Below are 21,453 nucleotides of genomic sequence, written 5' to 3' on the forward strand. Positions count from 1 at the left end.
AAAGTATAAAAACCTTAGTCTCGAAAATAAAAGGTTTTTTTTTTTCAAAGCAACGTACTTTGTGGTGTCACTTATGGCCCACCGTAGAGTACGTCTCGATTGGTATATTTGCATGTCTTTCCTCGTACATGCTCGATCGTACGTTGTCGGTTTTTTGTTCTGTTAATGCATGACCGCCGCCTTCCCTTAGACAATCATTAAAACTAAAAGCTAGATCAACAAGTTTTTCTGGATATTCCCTATCTTATGTGCCAACTTATTTTGCATTTGAAGTGTGCATTCTTAAGTTGTAGCCTAATTACTGAAAACCGTTAATTATGCAAATTGCATTAAAACTACAAGCTATATTACCAAACTTTATAGGACACATTCACTTTGTTATCATCTTTGTATACATGTACCAAATTATATTGAAAAGTTTGTTCTTAAGATGTAAGGTAATTAACGAAGTATGTAAGTAGCCCAACGATATTCGTGGCGTGTTTACCAAAACCTAATCAGTTCACCCATTATCCTCCAAAATATGTGCACCAAATTGAATAAATGTACCAAATTTCGCTTGAGTTGAGACAGCCGTTGTTGAGAAGGCGATGACACAGACAGACACACAGACTTTTCATCCATAATATATAACCTTCTTTGTGGAAGATATAAAAGACAAAATGTGGAGCTACAATCGAGCAAAAATTTGCACTATCATAAATATGTCAAGCTTTTTAGATTATTACAAAGTATTTCTTCATATATTGGTAAAATATTTGTGTACGATTTTAATCACCAGTGTACCATAGTCGACCAAGCTGTATAAATGGAATCCTAGTAGGACAAAGGTAACATACATATTCGTGAAAATAAAGTGAGTACATGCTAGCAGCCATGAAATGTGTGACTATACAAAAAATGATTGTATTAACACACATTTTTAATCAACACTCTGTTAATGCAACGGTCAGTTTCGATCGCTTATTGTTTCTGAATGTGACAATGTGAGTTCCAACCGAAGCTTTTAATAACTTTTAATTTTCAAGTCATTTACTTGTTTAGTGTTTATGTTTAAGATATACACAAACTAAAAAACCCACTGTGACATGTTGACAGTAATATATTAGTGCACACAGTTATTAATACACTAACAGTGGAATCGGCTAGTCATGGAAATACCCATTCAGTATTTTATTTGTATATGTATATTCACATTCATGTCCCGTAATGATGCACTTACGAGGACAATATAGACTGGTTAAATCGCCAACACTGATTCTCCGATATCACCCTTTTGCGCTAGCTGCCTCATGTCACATGCATGCGGGTTCAGGTTAAATAGTGGTACCATAGTCCTATTTACACAAACAGATTTCGGATGTGTGTATACTTCCTCTTTATATTTACGAATGCGTTCAACATCTCGCCATTTGCCACACCTGCTTTTGTATACTGATCTATCAATGCATTTTCAGAATAAAAGAAATCATATCAATCACGTGTACGTACAATAAAATCCGATGTTGGTCCCCCTATTATCCAAGCTTTGGTTTATCAGTAATATCCATTTCTCCAAAGTTTAATTGAAAACTATACCTGTGTTCCAATTTAAAGCACGAAGACGGCTCGTGTAGTTTATGTGGATATTTGAATAGAGCTCAACTGTAGTTGAAGACCTACACTCATGGCAAGCAGACATGTTTTCCTGTTTTGTTGGTTTAACTTAAATAGTGACTTACCTGATATGCAGTAGACCGTCTTCAGTGGATTAAATAATGTTAAGTATATGACACATAGATCGATAACTTGACGTTGCTTCTAATGAATGAATGAAGGCGAGGCGGTAAATCATGTGTATCAAATACGGGCAGAGTAGAAGTCGGTCAAATTGATAGCGTGCTATATGATTTGCATATCAATATACGCTTGAGTACAAGTAATATGGTTTGTCCACTTTGTCTCTAAGGTCACACATATGTTACACAATAGCATGAGGTCAGGTCCACATTTGGTCTGCTTAGCAAATACATAACATCGATGTCCATGCAAAATTCAATAGTTTATATCCTGTCGCTGTGCAGCTTTACAGATAGCACAGTAATAATATGCTGGGTCATTGCATTGTGTTATGCTATAAATAACCAAATAAATGAAAGGGAAATGGGTATTCAGAGTATTGTGTGCAAGGGGCTGTAGTACAATGTAGTAACTGTGTTGTGCCTTGATTAACGACTTACCTTCGGCAATCAGCAAAGAGGAACCGTAACACAGATAACATAACTCACATCGGTATAAAATAGGGCGTGTGAAAACTCCAAAAATCTTATATTAAGTTTTTGATGTGTGATATTAGTCTCTAATTTCAAAGAAGTCGAATGTAGAAACCAGAAATATCGGAAACTTTGGTTCGGATTTAGCATGATAGTTTACCTCGGCAGTTGTCGCGAACATCAAAGGTCACTTCAAGAATACAATGTTCTCATAAATATCAGCAATAATTTACATACATATACCGTACATATCAATCGACACAACCGTATAACCCCCATTAATTTCTTGTATTAATCTCTAGCTTATTTAAGTTAATTATCCTTAGGAAATAAAGCCATTCCGTTTTAGCAATACTACGAGCGACTCTGTGCTACATGTATCAAAACGAAATGTGTCAATGTTAACACCCCCACTCTCTCTCTCTCTCTCTCTCTCTCTCTCTCTCTCTCTCTCTCTCTCTCTCTCTCTCTCTCTCTCTCTCTCTCTCTCTCTCTCTCTCTCTCTCTCTCTCTCTCTCTCTCTCTCTCTCTCTCTCTCTCTCTCAATCGATCGATCGATTGAACGATCATTACCTACCATCTACCCCACACTAACCCAACCTGCCTACTAATGTGCCTATCCACAACAGTTGTGATCGAACGATTTTCACTGAAAACGTCAATCTGCCTGAACTAAAGTACGTGTGAACACAATACGTATCCGGGTGTAAGCGGAGGTGAATAATCCATTGCATTTACCATATTCACTGTTCGATCAGCTGTACAGAGGCTATTTTTCAATACTCAGTGAGACCTTATTTTAACGCAGTACTAAATGTTAATTAGTGTAGTGAATTGAAATCTTAATGTATAACAGCGGTAAAAAGTAATAACTCCAGATCTGTAGACTTATTGTCGAACTATGTGACTGGTTGGCTATTCACTAAATCGTCACTGTCAACTTTTACTAGTCCTGACAGACCGTATTCCATACTACGTTATCTTAATGATATATGTGTAGTCAATCTCTTTACTCAAGCCGTTAATTTTGTTGCAACCCCATGTTGAAAATGCATGTGTCAGTAGTAATCATCACAAATTGACAGGCTGTTGTCATCGATCATTAATATTCATTTTGTACAGCAGTTTCAGTGTTGACAATTATATGCAAATATTCAGCCGAGACGCCACCTCCATTCTGTTTAAACTAAAATCAGGTGGGGACGCAACAATGTCATCATGTTTATATGAAAGGTGTAGGGGAGCAAAGAATTATGTGCGAGAGTGACGGGACTGACTAGACGGAATAGCATGAAGATAACGTAGAACATAATACGGTCGATCAAAAACTAGACTAATCTTACACTTCCTCATAACTGCCATTTAACAGACATTGGTCGACATTGTTTTCGTGTAACATAAAGCTTACGCTGTTGTCAAAAACGTCCCCAGGTAGAGATGAAACAGACCAATGGTCAGTATGGACTGCAGTTATACATAGATTGCTACATTTCTTAGTCCAAGATATTGTGCTACTGCTGCCAGGCTTTATCTACATCAAAAACCTCATTGTGTGATCGTAATAATTATACAATGATGTGATCACCTGTGATCCGAAATGTGTCAGTGTGTAACAGATGTGTTTCGAGCTTGATGATACCCAATTGTAGGTTTAAAACATGTTTGATGTGTGTTTGGTTTATATATAATGTCGGTTTGGAAAGTTAAAGCATTAGTTTTCGTGAATGACATAGGGTTAGGTAATGTATTGTAGAGATGTGACCACTCAAGACTATTATTTTGGATATCTAGAATGCCCGGTTAAGTATATTATAAATGTAATTGATGAAATCGACGTGGGAATATAAAACAAGGTCATTGGTCTGTATTTTACATGACCTATAATCGACAATAAGCACCGTCATAGCATATTCACAAAAGTTACAATATATTGATCTTACAACAGTCAACTGAAGGTTGGCATTTAGAACGGACGAACATTTACGTCAGTGTCAGTATGTATCCGTTATACTAATTCTGGGTATACCCACCTAACATATTCCTACCAATTCCATGGCCTTTGACCATATGATTGTGGAGAAAATGATGACACAGAGAGAACACCCCCCCCCCCACACACACACACACACAAAGGTAAAAAATTGACCATCTCCATGAACAATACACTATATAATTATGTTTATGTGTGCAACTGCCATTTTAACTTCATAAAAATTAAAATGAGCAAATATATATATACAATGATATCGCAATTACAACAATATACATATATAATTGAAAATAAAGTTTAGAATGCAATACTCCTTATTTTTACAAATGTACCACTGAGTACATTGATGCCCAGTCAGAAATAAAACCGGTATTTTCACTGCTGGCTATGCAAATGAGATAACTTGAGGTAAAATAGATCCTAAAGCAAAGTCATTTCCTGGTGAAAATAAGCAAATGAATGTATTTTTGTTGTAATGCACATACGCGTCTTTCCTGTTGTTACAAACTTTTTAAACATTTTTTGTTGGTTCATCAAGTATTTCACTACTTTTCTGGACCATCACATTCTGAGGTATCAAATATCTATGCAAATTAGTTAGTTATTTTCACTGCACACAAGTAAACAACGCTTAAACCACGTTCTAGTGTAGATCCAGCCAACTCCATGATACACTTTACCCGGACTTTGCCTACAGAACGTGAATATATACTACAAATACCCCAGAAAAATGCTTTATGAATGATATCTCTAAACTGGAGCGTTTTGAGCTTTTAGAATGGTTAATGTGCATAATTAATTACTTTTTGATAATTAGATAATATGTTCACTATGCAGGCTTCAAATTTCTTACAGTTTCTAATGAGTAATTTTCCAATTAAGAGGTACAACGTGTGTAATAGCTATAGTTCAAAATTTTGCATATCATCAGTGTGTGTGTAGGATACAAAATGTGCTGTTGCTCTTATACGGGAGGTATTTAGTTTAAATCTAGTTATATATTTATTTTAGAGAGGTTGTATAATCCAGCGTTGGTAATCTTAGATCTTAGATCCCTAAAAATACAGTAATATAGCCAATATAACAAAAGCGTCGACTTAGTTTATCTACAAATATTTGGGTATTGTTTTGCATGAATTTCTTGACTTTTCTATTACCGCTAATGCGCTTGCTGAGTCGGCTGGTAGAGCTTTAGGTGCAGTCTGTTCCAAATTCAGGTCACTGAATAATATGGGTTTTAATACATTCACTAAATTGTTCAATGCATCTGTGGTACCAATTCTTGAATATTGCTCGGGTATCTGGGGTTTTCAAAACTTCTCGTCTTGTGATTTAATTCAGAATCGGGCAATAAGGTTTTATTTAGGTGTTAATGGAGACACTGGTTGAGATTCGTGTATTGCGAGTAGGTGGGGTAATATGGCCCGGTATTGGACAAGACTTTGTAACCTTGACAGTGATAGGTTAACTAGTAAGATTTTCTTTTGGGACCATGCGCTGTGTGTCGGCAATTGGTCTTCTGAAATGTATGACATATTTGAAAGTCTAGATATTGATGAGTTGATTCCATGTAATATTGGGATTGTCAGGTTACGTAAACATTCGAATTGTACTGAAAACTGGTATATGCATGTTCGTAACAAACCGAAATTACGCACGTACAGTATCTTTAAAAGAACATATCGCCGTGAAAATTATTTAGATTTAGATCTCTCGAGAGCTGAACGTTCTCTTTTTGTTCAGTTACGAATAGGAATACTTCCACTCAGGATTGGAACAGGTCGTTTTAGGGGCGAGGTGTTACATGCTCGCCTCTGTGTGTTATGTAATGCAGATTCAATTGAGGATGAATCTCACTTTTTATTTCACTGTTCATTCTATCAGGATTTAAGAACACATTTTTACAATATTATACTTGAGTCTAATCCAAATTTTGTAAACTTTAATGAGACTGAGAAATGGAACTTTATAATGATCAATATGCCTAGAGCAACTTGTAAATTTATTCACAAAGCTTACACCAGAAGGTGTAATCATCTTTATATAACAATGTAGTATGTTACTTTTCTTTACTTGTTATGACTGTCCTCTTTGCACCCCTTATTTTTAAGTGCTTTATACGAGCAATTCAGTTTTGTAGTGACTAATAAGCCCGGTGGGCTGGGTGATGTGTTTGCTTTCTGATATTGTTATTGCCAATTTGTAAAATGTTTATCACATGTCACTATAATAAACAACCTTTACTACTATCTTAAACGTAGAATCTAATATACGTATGTAATTACATTGCTTTTCAAGTATGGTGTATTATTGATATATGATTAGAAATAAAAAGAAAGTAGACATTTGGAGTGTCAATGCTCCCTTCCTACTGCCCACACTGTATGAATGAACTGTTCCACGCCAATGTTTTTATTGTTGTTTTTTCATACATTGATGAGGGCTCAATACACATCACTATGGCGTGGCAGTAAATCATGTGTATCGAATACGGACAGAGTAGAAATCAGTCAGGTAGAGTGCTATATGATTTGAATACCAATATATACGTTTGAGTACAGGTAGATTAGTGTATCCACTTTGTCTCTAAGGTCAGTCACACAAAGGTCACACAATAGCATGACGTCAGGCCTACTTCTGCTCTGTAGTTTATTTTGTGGCGTCTCTCGCGATGCAGCTATTCAAATAGCATAGTAATATGTCATTGCATTGTGTTATGCTATAACTAAACCAATGGGAATGTGTGTTAGGGGCTGTATTGGGTGTTAGTGGCTGTAGTCATGGTGTTGTGCCATGATTAACTACTTATTAACTTTGGCATTCGGAAAGAAGGAACACTGATAACATAACTTACATTGGTATAAAATAGAGTGTGATAAAACTATAATTATATTATATCATGCTACTATGCGCCACTCTGATTGGATAATAACTGTGGTAAAATCCCATTTTACCACGGCTGGCAGTGGTAAAATGGGCCCCTAAACTAGCATATGAATAGTACATACAAGCTGAATGTGTTCGTTCTTATACCAATAAGTTAACATTTCCCCACAGTAAAGGTGTGTCAGGTATCCTGTACAATAGTTTGGGTTACAGTAGTCCAAATAATTCCACTGATGACCTTGCGATCGAAAGCAACGATCGATCAGTGGCTTCAACATCACTGATAAGGTACAAGTTCTCCCCATGCAACGAGCCGTCTCAGCGTCCTACTCTCGTTACGCGTTGAATCAAGCAACACCGATTTAACTTTTAACCATCAGTCAAGGTGCGTCAGGATTATTTCAAAACTGTACATTTTCAGGTTCGGTCAATGCTCAATTTGTTAACCATTAAATTAAAGTAGACTGTGTAACGTCGCGTCTCTGATTTACTGTCTCGCGCTTTCTCCGATTCAACGCCGAGACATCTATTTTTAGCAGTGTACAAGATTTTATTGTTCTTATGTAAATATCCAAACAAAATTGTTACTTTCTTTGACCTCTTGCCCCGTTTTCTTTGTTGCTAGTTTTCAACGCGTTTTCGTTATGCATTATATGATGTAAATAAAGTAATTTATCAATGCAATGCATTGCAATGCAGTGTATGGTTTGTGTTCATGCAGTGTGTGTGGGGGCTACATGAACGTATCCACTCATTAAAATATGCTCGTTCCCGACGATGTATTACCGACGATCTTTTTCTGTACGTGCGAATTCGCCTTTTCGGGCATATAAATAACCACAGAATCACATTTAGAAGAAATAGACACACATTTTGATATAATATAATAGCAATAACTCCCGCCGAAGGCGGGTATACACTCGAATTTGGTACAATTCGCTCCATATAGCACTCGCCATTCGGCTCGTGCTATATGTCGCGAATTGTACCAAAATCTCGTGTATACCCGCCTTCGGCGGGGTTATTGCTTAAATAAATTTCCGATGGGTGCTATATTAGTCTCTACTTTCAAATCAATTGAATTTGGAAACAAGAAATATCGGAGATTTTAATGTATTCGGATTTAGCACGATGGCAGTTTACCTAGGTAGTCGTCGTCAACGGTCACTTCAAGAATGTTCTCATAAATATCAGTAATACTTTACATGTTCTTAAACATAGGTATCAATCGACACAAGAGTACATCCATTATACCAATATCAAGTGTTACTTACTTCATGTAATCTCTAGCTGTTAGGTCATTATCATTTGGAAATAAAGTCATTATGTTTCTAGCAACACTACGAGCGACACTACGAGCGACACACACACACACACACACATACACACATACACATACACACGCACGCACGCACGCACACACACACACACACACACACACACACACACACTCTCTCTCTCTCTCTCTCTCTCTCTCTCTCTCTCTCTCTCTCTCTCTCTCTCTCTCTCTCTCTCTCTCTCTCTCTCTCTCTCTCTCTCTCTAAAGAACGTGTGAACCACAGAACATATCCGGGTGTGTGCGGATGTGAACGATTCATAGTATTTACCATGATATACGTTGCTCGATCAACTATAAGCTATTGTCAATACTCAACGAGACCTCATTCCAACGCAGTACTGAGTGTTAGCGTTGTGAATTGAAATGTTAATGTCTAGCGGTGGTTAAAAAAATATGTAGACTCATTGTCGAACTGTATGACTGGTTGGTTATTAACTCCATCGTCACTGTCAACTGTGAGTGCACCCTACACTAGTCTAGTTCCTCATGACGGACCGTATGTATTCCATACTGCCATATGTTCACACTGTTCTGTCGAGTAAACCCCTTCATTCAAGCCGTTAACTGTGGTTCAATCCCTTGGTGGACAAAGCACAAACAGCACATGTCTATTGATGTGAATTCCACTAAATACATTACACACCTTTATCTTTAACCTTGCTAAATATAGAACAATTTCGTATCCTAGTATAAACAAACGAGACAATAATGACAAATTCATCGTTTTGTATCGCACATCCTCAAAACTAACAGACGTTCGATTTTGGTCAGTGAACCACATTTTTGACATGAAACCAACAAGTTTCTATGATTGAACCCACCTAAACATAAACATTTGAAATACTTGTTGTGGTATAAATGATAAAACATCGTGCCCGGGCTTCGATCGTCCAAAGTCTCTAGTAGAGCTGCAGTATTTCCTTGGCTATTCATATAGTGACGTACACATTCAAAGTTCATCGTCTACATATATATGTGACATTGAACTGACCACATACGCTAGTTCGCCTAGCCTAGGTCCCAGCATGCAGTGTGTTTTAGGTAATGTAACGATAATGTTTGCTGAATAAAGAGAACGTGACGCCTAGACAAATTCGTTTATCGTTGTCTCGTTCATCGTACTAAAGCACATCTTGATCATGATCTCGCTAATGATGCTTTCTAAAATACTGGGTACTAGATTATATTGAGCACTGTGATTTTTTTTTCTAATGAGTAGTTACTAGGTTCTTAAAGATTGCAAAGGGAGGGACATTGTAAAGTTTTACCATTGTCATCTAGGATGAATTGGCTGCGACCTTACCTTTAAATGATCAGAGCTTCACTTTTGTTGCACAAAATATGAGAGTTCAGATTGGTTCAATTGTGGTGAACGTATTCCCTCTTGGCTGTTATTACCCCTAAGAATGGAGGGAGAGAAGAACGGAGTGATGACGATGTAGTGTCAAGTCCAACAAGTACATGGTATAGGTCATATAACTACATAGATATAAATCCCTGTCATGTGAGGACTAGATTTTGTTCTCACCACAATCACACTGTGACACTTGTTAAACAAACATAAATTTCATCATTGCTCCGTTGACGGGGTTTACCAACTAAGCTTGGCTCTACTTTTATAATCATGACGTCAAGTGAAACCAGTAATCAATGTAGTCGGTAGGATATAATTTTGCATGTGACTGTTTTCCTGCAAATATCTGCCCACCGAAATCTTTGCATATCTGGTTTGCAGTTTTGTCAGTCCAAAGCTGACAAAAGACCGGAGTTCGAGTTGTTTCTGTTTCAGTCACTTGTTTTTGTTTTTTCTTAGATAACTAGCATGTTTAGCTGTGTTTCAGATAAGGACATACTAACAGAAGGGAAATAATGAGTTAGTTTAAGTGTTAAATTAATATTCCAATGATAGTAAACTATCACGTTTATACTGTAATTTATGACACTCCAACACACTAAATGCTTAAGATTTTAATTATTGTTAAAAGTGGGTTGCTTTTCCCGTAATTTAGTTTAGTTTAAATTGCTGTTATTCATTCAGCATGTGTATCGATACGAAATAAGGGTACACGTTATGTATTACACGTGTCACATATAACTATTTCAAACCATAACAAGTCAGATACAATGTACAACGTCTCATCTGGGACTTATATTCAAGAAATAGACATTATGACGTGTATTAATGGTATATTCAAAACAGTAATATTGATTGGTATTGTTTATCACTCAGCCATATCCGGGAATTGGAATTAGTAATATGACCTTGAAAAATGGCTTCAGTGGCCGGGGCGCTTACTCCCACGGACACTGCAGATGAAAACCACATGTGCACTTTATACTTACTGGGTGTTTTTTTAATGTGTACTGTAGACGGACAGTTACTGCTGTCTTTGGTACACCTGTATCGATTGCAGCTATCAACTAACAAATAGCTTGAGTGTTAAAATATCACCTTGGTAACTTACTCAACTTTGGAATATCGTAGCAAGTGCACTAACATGATTGTATTCTGCCATTTTGAAGATGACATGCAAGTATAAAAAAACGGATACCTCTGACGGGACTTTACCATTAGTTAAAGAAATAATTTAGATGTTTAAGTTTGTTTTAGGATTCGTGTAGGATACATAGAATATAGAATATACACGATCGCAATGACAACATACATAAATAATTGAAAATAAAGTATAAATATTTGAATGCAGTGATCCGGTTACAGTTGTTATCGTTACTCGAAATATTTTTTAAACATGTATTTATATGATATACAAACCAAATTATGCTGAAGAGATGTGACACCTTACTTCCCGGTTCAAAGGTTATAGATGTAATTGTGCACACAATAACTGACTGGAATTATTTCACAGGGCAGAGGATCTAATACATACATGACATGGTATCGTCAAGTGTTATCAGATCGGTGTCGTTTCAGACAGACTCGACCGGTCAGTTGCTCCAGCCTGGGGGATAGGGGATAGGGGTGTCAGTGTTATTTTCCATTGGGTCAACAAAAAGTCACTGACCACAGTGAATAAAGTTTCATAGCATATTGACAGTAAGCTGTAGAGGGAAGAGCTTTGAGACTGGGATATGTCCACCTCTTGTGTGAGTGTGTGTATTTTTAGGCTATCCACAGACACTTTCAGACAATAATTTCCAAGCTTTACAAGACAGCTCTAACATGTAAGAAGCAACTGCATAAGGTTGAAACATTTTTAAAATAAAGTTTCATAGCACATTGACAGTAAGGGGTAGAAGAAATTGAAATTTGATTTGAGAAAGGTACATGTCTACCTCTTATGGGGGTCCTAGGGGTTTTTCCCCCTAGAAGCTTTTGAAGTTTTGTTACCAATTTTGGTGAATGTTATTTTTGGTTTAACGAATGAGTGGCCTCTGGGGTGAGGGAGTCCAAGGGGTTTCCCCCTGGAAGATCTGGGTTTTTTGGTACTATTTAGGCAATTTTTAGGTTATTCATAGCCTCTGAGGTAATATTGCCAAGCTTCGAAAAGCTAAAGTAAATTAAACTTTAAAAAAAATAAGTTTTCCATGTTATAAATGTGGGCCTGTAACATTGGTATAGGGCCATTGATATTGCATGTATATTAAAGTCACTGGTATGTTAGAGCACTTTAGGAGGTCATACCTAGTGTACAATAGAAACTTGAATTTGATCTGTAGTATACATACATTTAGTGTTCGGAATAGGAAGCATATCCATCCCTTCTGACATATTCTTACTGAAGAGATTAAATCTAAATTGTTCTAGTCTTTTAAGTGCTTTTATAAACTATATAATAGTATGAAGATTACCATTACAAAACCTTCAAGTTCACAGTGAAGCACTGATTGTGAAACTGCCAAACATTTACATGGCATGTTATGTAACTAGTGTGGTAGCTAGGTATGCATGTATATGTATAATTTTATGTATAGTTATGTTTGAACCCTTACATGAAGTAATATTTTAAAAAAAATATGAAAGAAACAGAGCCAAGAACAAATATATATATATATATATATATATATATATATATATATATATATATATATATATATATATATATATATATATATATATATATATATATATATATATACCACAGGCCAACGAAAGTGACTGGTCCCTGATATGTCTTTGAAAATGTATGTCATGATCTGACAAGTATCCTGGTTGGAGAGGTACTAGCAGGTTGAACACACACTCGAACTTGTGCATCATTTCCCTGCCAAGACAGTTTTCTTCTAGCAGCAGTGATCCATCTTTTTTTCATCACCCACTCATATCCGGATTTTATTTTTAATGCAACTCCATTTGGGAACTTTTCCCCCCGAAATCTTCCAAGCCCCCCCCCCCCCCCCCCCCATGATACCAAATGGTCCACCCCTAAAAGCTTGTATTGGGAAAGAGTATACCGCATCGACCCATCCATTCTGTGTTTTTTCATGTTTTTCTTTGTGTTTACTTCCTATTTTCGAAAGATGGCGTTACATGTTGAGTGCGCTTTACAAAGTATTAGCTTAATTTCAGGTCAAAGGTTACAAGTCAACTTCGAATAGGCTGCGTCTATTTTAGGTCACGGCAAAGAGCTACTTCAATTCGCTCCTTCCAAAGTTAACAAACGCAAAAAAAGGGTCAGATAACTTGTATAGTAATGAGTCGTAGATCCTGACGTAATGATTTACAACTCGAAATGTTTACGACTTGTATTTGTGTCATAGTAGGGAGTGGTAATAAGTCAAGGGTCATAAACAGCATAAGAACAGAACAGAAATGTCATAATTAGACTAACGTGAGTATCGATGTGCGTTGGTTTCCGTGTATATTGCCCACTGTCTGTATGTTGGTGTAAGTTCTACTGAATGTATGCATACATTTAAATTTCCGAATAAAAAACTATTTTTTACAATATTATAAAGGTAAAAAAAGCCTACGAAACGAAACAATGACGACAAATACATTTGTACTGCGCGTTGTCAAACTTACAGACATCCGATTTTCATCGGTGAACCGCTTTTTGAGGTGAAACCAGAGAGTTTATAGTATTGAGAATAGTGTTTCTACCTAGAACTTGACATTTGAAATGTTTGTGGTACAACAGATACAATGTCATGATCCGTGCTTCGATCATCCAAAATATCTAGTGGAGCTACAATATTCCTTTGTAGACTATTAATAGGCTCGGCTTATAATGCATTGTACAATAAACGGTCTTCTTTTGAATACAATCAAGTATGGTTGAGTTGACCACATATACTCTATAGCTCGCCTAGCCTTAGTCTAGTTCCTGATGACAGTGTTCCGAGTTTTCACTACGTTATCTTGACACATTACATCTAGTAAACGTCGTTACACTTGCACAAAATTCTGTGCTCCTCCCTACAGCGTTCATATCAAGTGACCATGTCGCACGCTCATGATCAGGTGATTTCAGTTTCAGCAGTCTGGGGTGAAATTTGTTTTTTTTACGGTTTTTTTTACGGTTCACAGTAAACTGTTGATCATACTATCGGTACCAAGATCATTTCACTACTTCGTTCCCAGTATATATCATTCCAACTGTTTTGATAAACATTAAACTAAACAAAACTACAACTAAAACAATGCAAGATCAAGGGGAACAAAAGATAGTGGTATACACACTGATGTTGCACATGGTTGGAAAACGACAAAAACAACAACCAGAACTCATCACATTTTATGAATCAACAGTTTACAGTTTTTTGTCTACCTAAGTACGGCTATTACTATAATGGAATGTGAAAGTTGTTTTCCCCTCCAAAATCAACAAAACCAAACATTCTGTGATGATGAGAGCACTTCTAGCAGATTATTCCAGTGCAAACATGAATCACAATTTGTTATTACATGCTAAATTCCCACGATAGTCAAAACAGCTGTACCAAATGAATATAATCAGCGATAACGACAGCCTGTCAATTTGTAATGGATTACTATTGACATGCGCCACCAGCACTTCACACAGCATGGGTTTTAACCAGATTGTAATGTATGAGGATAGGGTAGTGTAAAATCGGAATACGATCGGCAGGAACTAGACTACCCTAGCCTAATCCCAGCAGTATGTTTTAGGTAAAGTATCGATAATGTTTGCAGAATAAACAGAACGAGAACAAGTCGTATATCGTTGCCGTCTAGTTTATCGTATTAAAGCACTACTTGAGCTGGTCCATGACCCTTTCTAAAATAATGGGTGCTCACCCGCATAAGCACGGTGATTTCTTTGTAGTGAACTGTATTGGGTAGTTACCTATAGGTTATTAAAGAATGCAAAGGGTGTGACATTGTAATGTGTTACCACTGTCATCGAGTAGAAAATGGCACGATTTAAGAACATTATCACTGCGAAGACCTTACCTTTAATTTTTTAGAGCTTCACTTTCGTTGATATTACTTCAGATTGCTTCATTGGTGGTGAATGGCAAAGAATGAAGGGAGACATGAACGGAGAGTTAACGTTGTAGAGTCAAGTCAAGCAATTTGTCATATGACTACCTAGACACATATGACTATCTCGACATAAATCACTGTCATATGAGAGGACTAGCTTTTGTTCTCAGCACACTCACACTGTGACACTTGTTTATAAAAAAAACAGCCATAAATTCCACCATTGCCTCGGTGACGGGGTTTACCGACATTGTGTGGCGCCACTTTTCGAATCAGAACGTTTAATTTAAAGTGGTATTGAATGTAGTCGACGGAAAGAGAATTTGCATGAGACTGTTATCCTGAAAATATATGTCCACCGATATCTTTGGTTTTGACAAATCAGTCCAAAGCTGGCAAACAAATGAGTGAGTTTAATGTTGTTTCTGTTCCAATCTCTTGTTTTGAGATCGCTTGTATTCTATGCTGTGTTTCATATGAGGAAATACCAATGCAGGGGAAAAACTGACCTTTAGTGTTGATTTTAAATTGATATCTTTGTCGAATCACGGTGCAACTGTCATATTGTAATTTATAACACTTCCAACACACACTATACGAAAAGTCACATTTGACCACGTCTTACCAACGGGGTAAATCGTGGGCAGAGGATGTGTAAATGTGGTGAGTATGAGACGTAGTTCCACCTTTGACTTAATTTACCTCCGGTGATCTCTCACCTGGTGGTTGTAGACAGTCAAAAGTGGTAATGCGAGTCGTACTACCCTGGATAGAGATAGTGGTTAGGTGGGTCACAGGTAGGGTAAAGGTTGGGTAAAGGCTGATACATTTGACTTTTCGTTTAGTGACATTAAATGGCTAAGAGTCGAATTATAGTTAAAAATAGTTAACTGCTCCCATAATTATAGCTTAGTTTAACCGTATGTATCGACACGATATACGGGTACACGGTATTTATTACATGTGTCAGATATTTCAAACCATGACAAGTCGGACACAACGTAGAACGTCTCTTCCGGGACTGATAGGTTTAAAGGTCAAGTTATTTGACTGGATATTCAAACATTAGACATTATTTAAAGTGGTGGTATATTCACAATAGTAGACTTGATTGGCATTGTTTAGCTCTCAGCCATGCAATTTGGGATATGATCCTCCAGAATGACTTCAATAGCTGGGGCGTACGGTAGCCCCCTAGGCGACAAACTAAAACTTGAACGTTTCAAATCAAAGCTCTACTTGTCAACGTAAGTTAGTCTGGCATAATTACACTTACAATTACAATTAATTGCATTGACCCTCCTCGGTACAGGGAACTGTGCCCTTGGCCCTTGACAATAATATTTTGCATAAATTTCACCAGTGGGGTGTGTCATCAGTAGGGTTTAAAAGATAGCTGCACTGCAGTGAATCAAAACACTTCTCTGTTCTGTACCATAACAGTCATTGATACTGTTTCAACGTCCATGTTTATATTATCCACCAACTTTAACAGATGAAGAGTCTGTGTAAAAAAAACTCTTCTGGATTTACACATTGTACATGTTGATTTTGAAGTTCTGGTTTTGGTCTTAGTTTTAAACTGTTGGGAGTGTCTCATAATTCTTGCTGAACCATTGCTGGTTATAGCCTACGTTTTACGTATTAGTGACTGTAGTTGAACTTGAAGTGTGCCCTGAATGTAGTGGGTATATGTTGTTGCCATTACCGAGTTCCTTCGTGCATGGCAGTATGCGTATTGGATTTTTTTAATTAATCATTGACAGTTGTGAACTTGTATGCTTTTGTCAAGAGATGCACTTTATACTATATTACGATAAGTCAATAAGCTGTGTGTTCGTTGTTCCTTTTTTTCAAGTATTGAAGTTTGTTGTTTAGGATTTTGAAAACAGTAAATGATTCTCGGAACAGTTGTAATATCATTCAGGACAAGTTTTTACACGTATTTCTCATGTGGAAGTTTGATATGAAAGATTGTTACATAATGCATGTATAAGGAGGATGTGATGTGTGTTGGTAGCCTGTGTTTGTTTGATTATGAGTTCCTGACATGTGCAATACTCAGACGGTATCATTGTCATGTACGTTTACAGAAATTGTAGTAACTCAACACAGAAGGCGTACTCATATGCTTATCACACACACACACACACACACACACACACACACATACACAGATATGCATACATTATTTGGTGAACAATAAAATATAAATCGGACAAGATCGGCTAATTAGTGATGTTGGCATTATGCTGGAACATTAATTACTTAATGTATGAGTTCATTAGTTTTTTTTTACACACACAATTAGTGTTCTGTGATGTATAGAGATATTCCACATCAGCATACGTCTACATTCAGTAAACAGAAACTCACTCACATTATGGGTTAATATTATTTTATTTGTCAAATTAAAAACACACATTATACTGTATATATAACAGCACCTCATCAGAACTAATTTAAATTTGGTCATGTCAATAGTACTGGTAGTTGAATGGAAATGACATACGGGAAATGTTAGGACAACAAGATTAATTTAACGCAAATAATTATATTGAGTAAGTAACGAATTCTTTCTCATTAGAAAAAAAGCCAATAAAGCACATTTGTAACATGTAATTTAGCTGGAATACGCAAGGCAGTGCTAAACAAGCCTACCCTTGCAGAAATATCATGAAAAGGTTAATATGTAAAATCACGAATAAGAATAAAGGCATTGAGACTAAGCAATATTAGGTCATGTCGTAAAGATTGTGAAATGTTTTCAAATGTTTGCAAAGACATATGTTTTGATTCCATCTTCTTGAGTATATGTCGTTGTTATGATTGCATTAAATCTATATAACCAAATGAAGTAATGTGAGGCAATTTGATGTATTGCAATTTGCTGTGTTACTTCAGTGATATCATTGTTCTTTTTAGTGTCACATAGCAAACCTCTGTCTTAATGCTTTGTATTCAGGATAATATAATACTTCTTTTTGCTCACAGTGTAATGAGTAGAATGAAGAAAAAAAAGTTACTTTTATGATAACTATTACAAAAACAGTGTGTACAGTTTTCCAAATAAATGATAACTGAGTCTCGAGTAAATAATATATAGTTTATAAGTAGATATAACTACATGTAAATTGAGTGTCTAATCTTAATAATGAATTCCATGATGAGTTATCAGTGCATGTCTGTTTCGAGTTGATTGCTTTAATACGATCCTAAATATGAATATGTTCTGAATATTACATCAAACATATCTGTTTGAATGGTAAATTATAATGCATCACTTAATAAGCTATAATCGATATCATGACATGTTTGCTCATAGCCAGGCAATATCTCAGTAAACTATACAAAAAAATGTGACATGTTTGTCATGTTTTTCGTAGTTTTTACCACAATATTTAGATGTTATTCCCCTATATTTTTCTTTGTTCAGCCACTGAAAATACGAGTAATCTAACGGGGCCTATGGTCACTACGAGTCGCTAGACTGAATGAAGAAAGATATTGTCGAGTAACATAATTATACTATCACCAGCAATATCAGAGAAAATTCGGTGAAAGTAGTGGCAATTTTGAACTTTTTGACTGATATTTCACACGCAGGAGAACCAGTGACATGTAGACACTCGATGTCGTAACATAGACGCATGTTGTAATGAACGAGTACATATTCAATATTTTTGTCTTATGCATGGTTCAATACAATATATACCTGGTTTGTAATTTTGTTTAGTATACTCACGTTTCAATTTCTTACAGTGGCTAAATAGCCTTTGTTAATAAACAACACAGCTATATTATTTTTATATGGCTTGGCTAATACAATGTGGGAGTACATATAAACACATTCAAAGTGTCATCAAAGTGGAATGCAAATGTACAATTTGTTAGAGTTCAATATCAAGATATATGAATGACTCATTTTAATGAATCACGAGTAGTGAATCAATCATAATGTCATACATAGTGTTGCACTTATCGAAATAGTTTTCATTTCTCAATTTCTTAATATATCAGACCACCATTGATGTATAAATAAACACCCTGGTTCTGTCTATACCATATTTATGTTGTGTTTGATATTTACCGGTAGGTAGTATTCACAATTAGATCTGTACATTATCTGCTACGGTGAGGTTGTATGTTAATTGTATGCCAGATGTCAGCATAGTTGATCTATCTTTCTTCCTTTCTGCTATTGAGAGAGAGAGAGAGAGAGAGAGAGAGAGAGAGAGAGAGAGAGAGAGAGAGAGAGAGAGAGAGAGAGAGAGAGAGAGAGAGAGAGAGAGAGAGAGAGAGAGAGAGAGAGAGAGAGAGAGATTAATATTAGCACATATAGTGTTGGTACATCCAAGGAATACAATACAATACAACATACTGCATTGCAATACCGAACAATGCAATACACAAGAAAACAAATACAGAGCAGTCAGTATAAAATAAAACAATACCATACCATACAATGTATAGCGTTATGATACTGTGACAAGTAATGTATTAAAATACATTTGAAAAGTTTGTAATACACACCAAGTAAAAGAAAATGTCCTTACCTAGGTCGCACGTAGGTCGTTATTCAAAGTTTGCATATGTTGCAAACGAGTCCAGATAGGCAAGAATAGCGTCGTAGATATATTGATACTGGGCCTGTAGAGGAAAAGTTTCCTTAGTGGCAGAGTTACTGGTAAAAGTCAAAGATCACTCGTGTCAATTATAATCCATCATTTTAGACTACGTATTGCCTGACTATAAGACCTTATGTAACAGCTATTTCCGTGAAAATAGCTGCTAATTACTATCACGAGAGGTGTGTAACATCTAATATTGTTCGAATAAGTAACCTCAGTTTGGATATAGGGACACTGTAGCTATAGTTGCGTTTTTTGCCCAAGGGCAAAATTCAAGAAGCAAACACGTCATCTGAGCTTTGCTTCCTTTATAAAATAAATAAATCATATATACCCCTGTGCTGTTATATAGCAACTAATCCGCTTGGCTTGCAACATACGGGCAATAGTTACTACATTGAATCTCTCATGGAAATTGGCATCTAGTAGACTAAGTGGCCTCATAGCCATGTAATAAGTGTATAATAGCACATCACATTCCCACGATGTATTGTTGCCATATATAGGAACCCAGCGAAACATTAATAGTGTCGTGGGAGATATGAATCGTGCCCTTGTTATGCAAATTGTGGTCACGGTGGTAACAGGACAAACGCCCCCCCCCCCCCGGACAAATACCCCCATAGGAGAAATGGCCCCCCGAACAAATGCCCCCGAACAAATGCCTATGGTAGGACTATGGCTCAAGATTCAACCAAGGAAGGCATGATTTTAGGGTTACTTAGCATATTTCTATGATAGTGTGATTGAAAGACGTGATTTCAGGCGGTGTACTTAAAATTAAAAATACGACATTGGTACACCACCTGATATCACTTTATAAGCACGATTTTGGTAATAATACAATAAAAGTGATAAAACCAAATCATGCCCTATTTGGTCGAATTCAACATTTTATGAACCTCTTCTGTCTATTCATCCGTTATACATTAAAAGTGATAAAACCATATTTTAAGTGTACTTCCAAAATCTGGATTTTTTGGATCTCTATCCGTAGGCAATGACAGTCCTACGGGGAGGGGGCGTTTGTCGGGGGGGCATTTGTCTGAGGGGCATTTGTCTGGGGGGTGTCCGGGGGGGGGGGGTGTTTCTCCGGGAGGTATTTATCCTAGAAACGTCACGGTGAGTCACTGGGTCATACCATGTTACATGATCTAGTTATATTATACCAGTATATTGATGGCGCAAATCGAGAGATCTGATTGGTCTAGACATCGAACTAGCGCGTCTAAAATGAGCGATAATGCACAGTTGGCACGCGTCCAAATTGTGTGCGTCTACGCTATACGAGCGTTGAGTTGTAGTCCGCCATGATACTGATAGTGAACTCTGCGAATTGTCAGAGGAGAATTTTCTCTCAATGAGACAATATTTTATGAGAAATTATGAAGGAAATTTCGAAAGCAACCAAGTCATCGCGTGTTTGTACAAATCATCGCCTACTACATGTACTAATAAGGTCAAGGCATGCACGAGATCGATCCTAGGCTCAGCGCAGCTTAATGAGTGGAAACATTGGTGCTGTCCTGTCATAAAATGAAGCAAGTGTAGGAGCTTACACTGACCGACTTACCATTAATCTAAATAGAAATTTGTCTGGGATCCTGTCCTAGAGTATCAGTCATCAATATAATCCGAGAGGGAAATCCTCAAACCCGAAAATCTACTGACGTAACTTCCAGTAATATAAATACATCGTAATTAATCAACCTGCCGCCATGTCCGATGTCTCACTTTACCGAGTCGCGAATTCGGCCGGGAACGATCGAAGCACGCTGTTTTCAATAAACCACTTCAAGTTTATACCTTGAGTCAAACAGGTTGTTTATTCATCACTGTGCACTTTTAATGAGCCGATCAATGTACAGATTATCCCTAGAAACGACTAGCAGATAAAATAAATCCAGTCGCTGCACGACGTTCACGTCATTGTTGATGCCAAGATC

General features: G+C 36.7%; 1 protein-coding gene across 2 annotated transcripts in view; it reads right to left on the bottom strand.

Annotated features, from left to right (window-relative positions):
- Positions 1-17,354: 17,354 nt before the first annotated feature.
- Positions 17,355-21,453, bottom strand: part of LOC144436340 (receptor-type tyrosine-protein phosphatase epsilon-like) — a 21,732-nt gene continuing 17,633 nt past the window's right edge. For both annotated transcript variants that reach the window (XM_078125114.1, XM_078125113.1), the window contains 2 exons: positions 19,433-19,526; positions 17,355-19,074 (listed from right to left, as the gene is read on the bottom strand). In XM_078125114.1, coding sequence (XP_077981240.1) covers positions 19,452-19,526 — 75 coding nt within the window. In that variant the 3' untranslated portion in view covers positions 17,355-19,074; positions 19,433-19,451. The remainder of the gene's footprint in view (positions 19,075-19,432; positions 19,527-21,453) is intronic.

The sequence above is a fragment of the Glandiceps talaboti genome, chromosome 6, assembly GCF_964340395.1.
Source record: "Glandiceps talaboti chromosome 6, keGlaTala1.1, whole genome shotgun sequence".
Lineage (NCBI taxonomy): Eukaryota > Metazoa > Hemichordata > Enteropneusta > Spengelidae > Glandiceps > Glandiceps talaboti.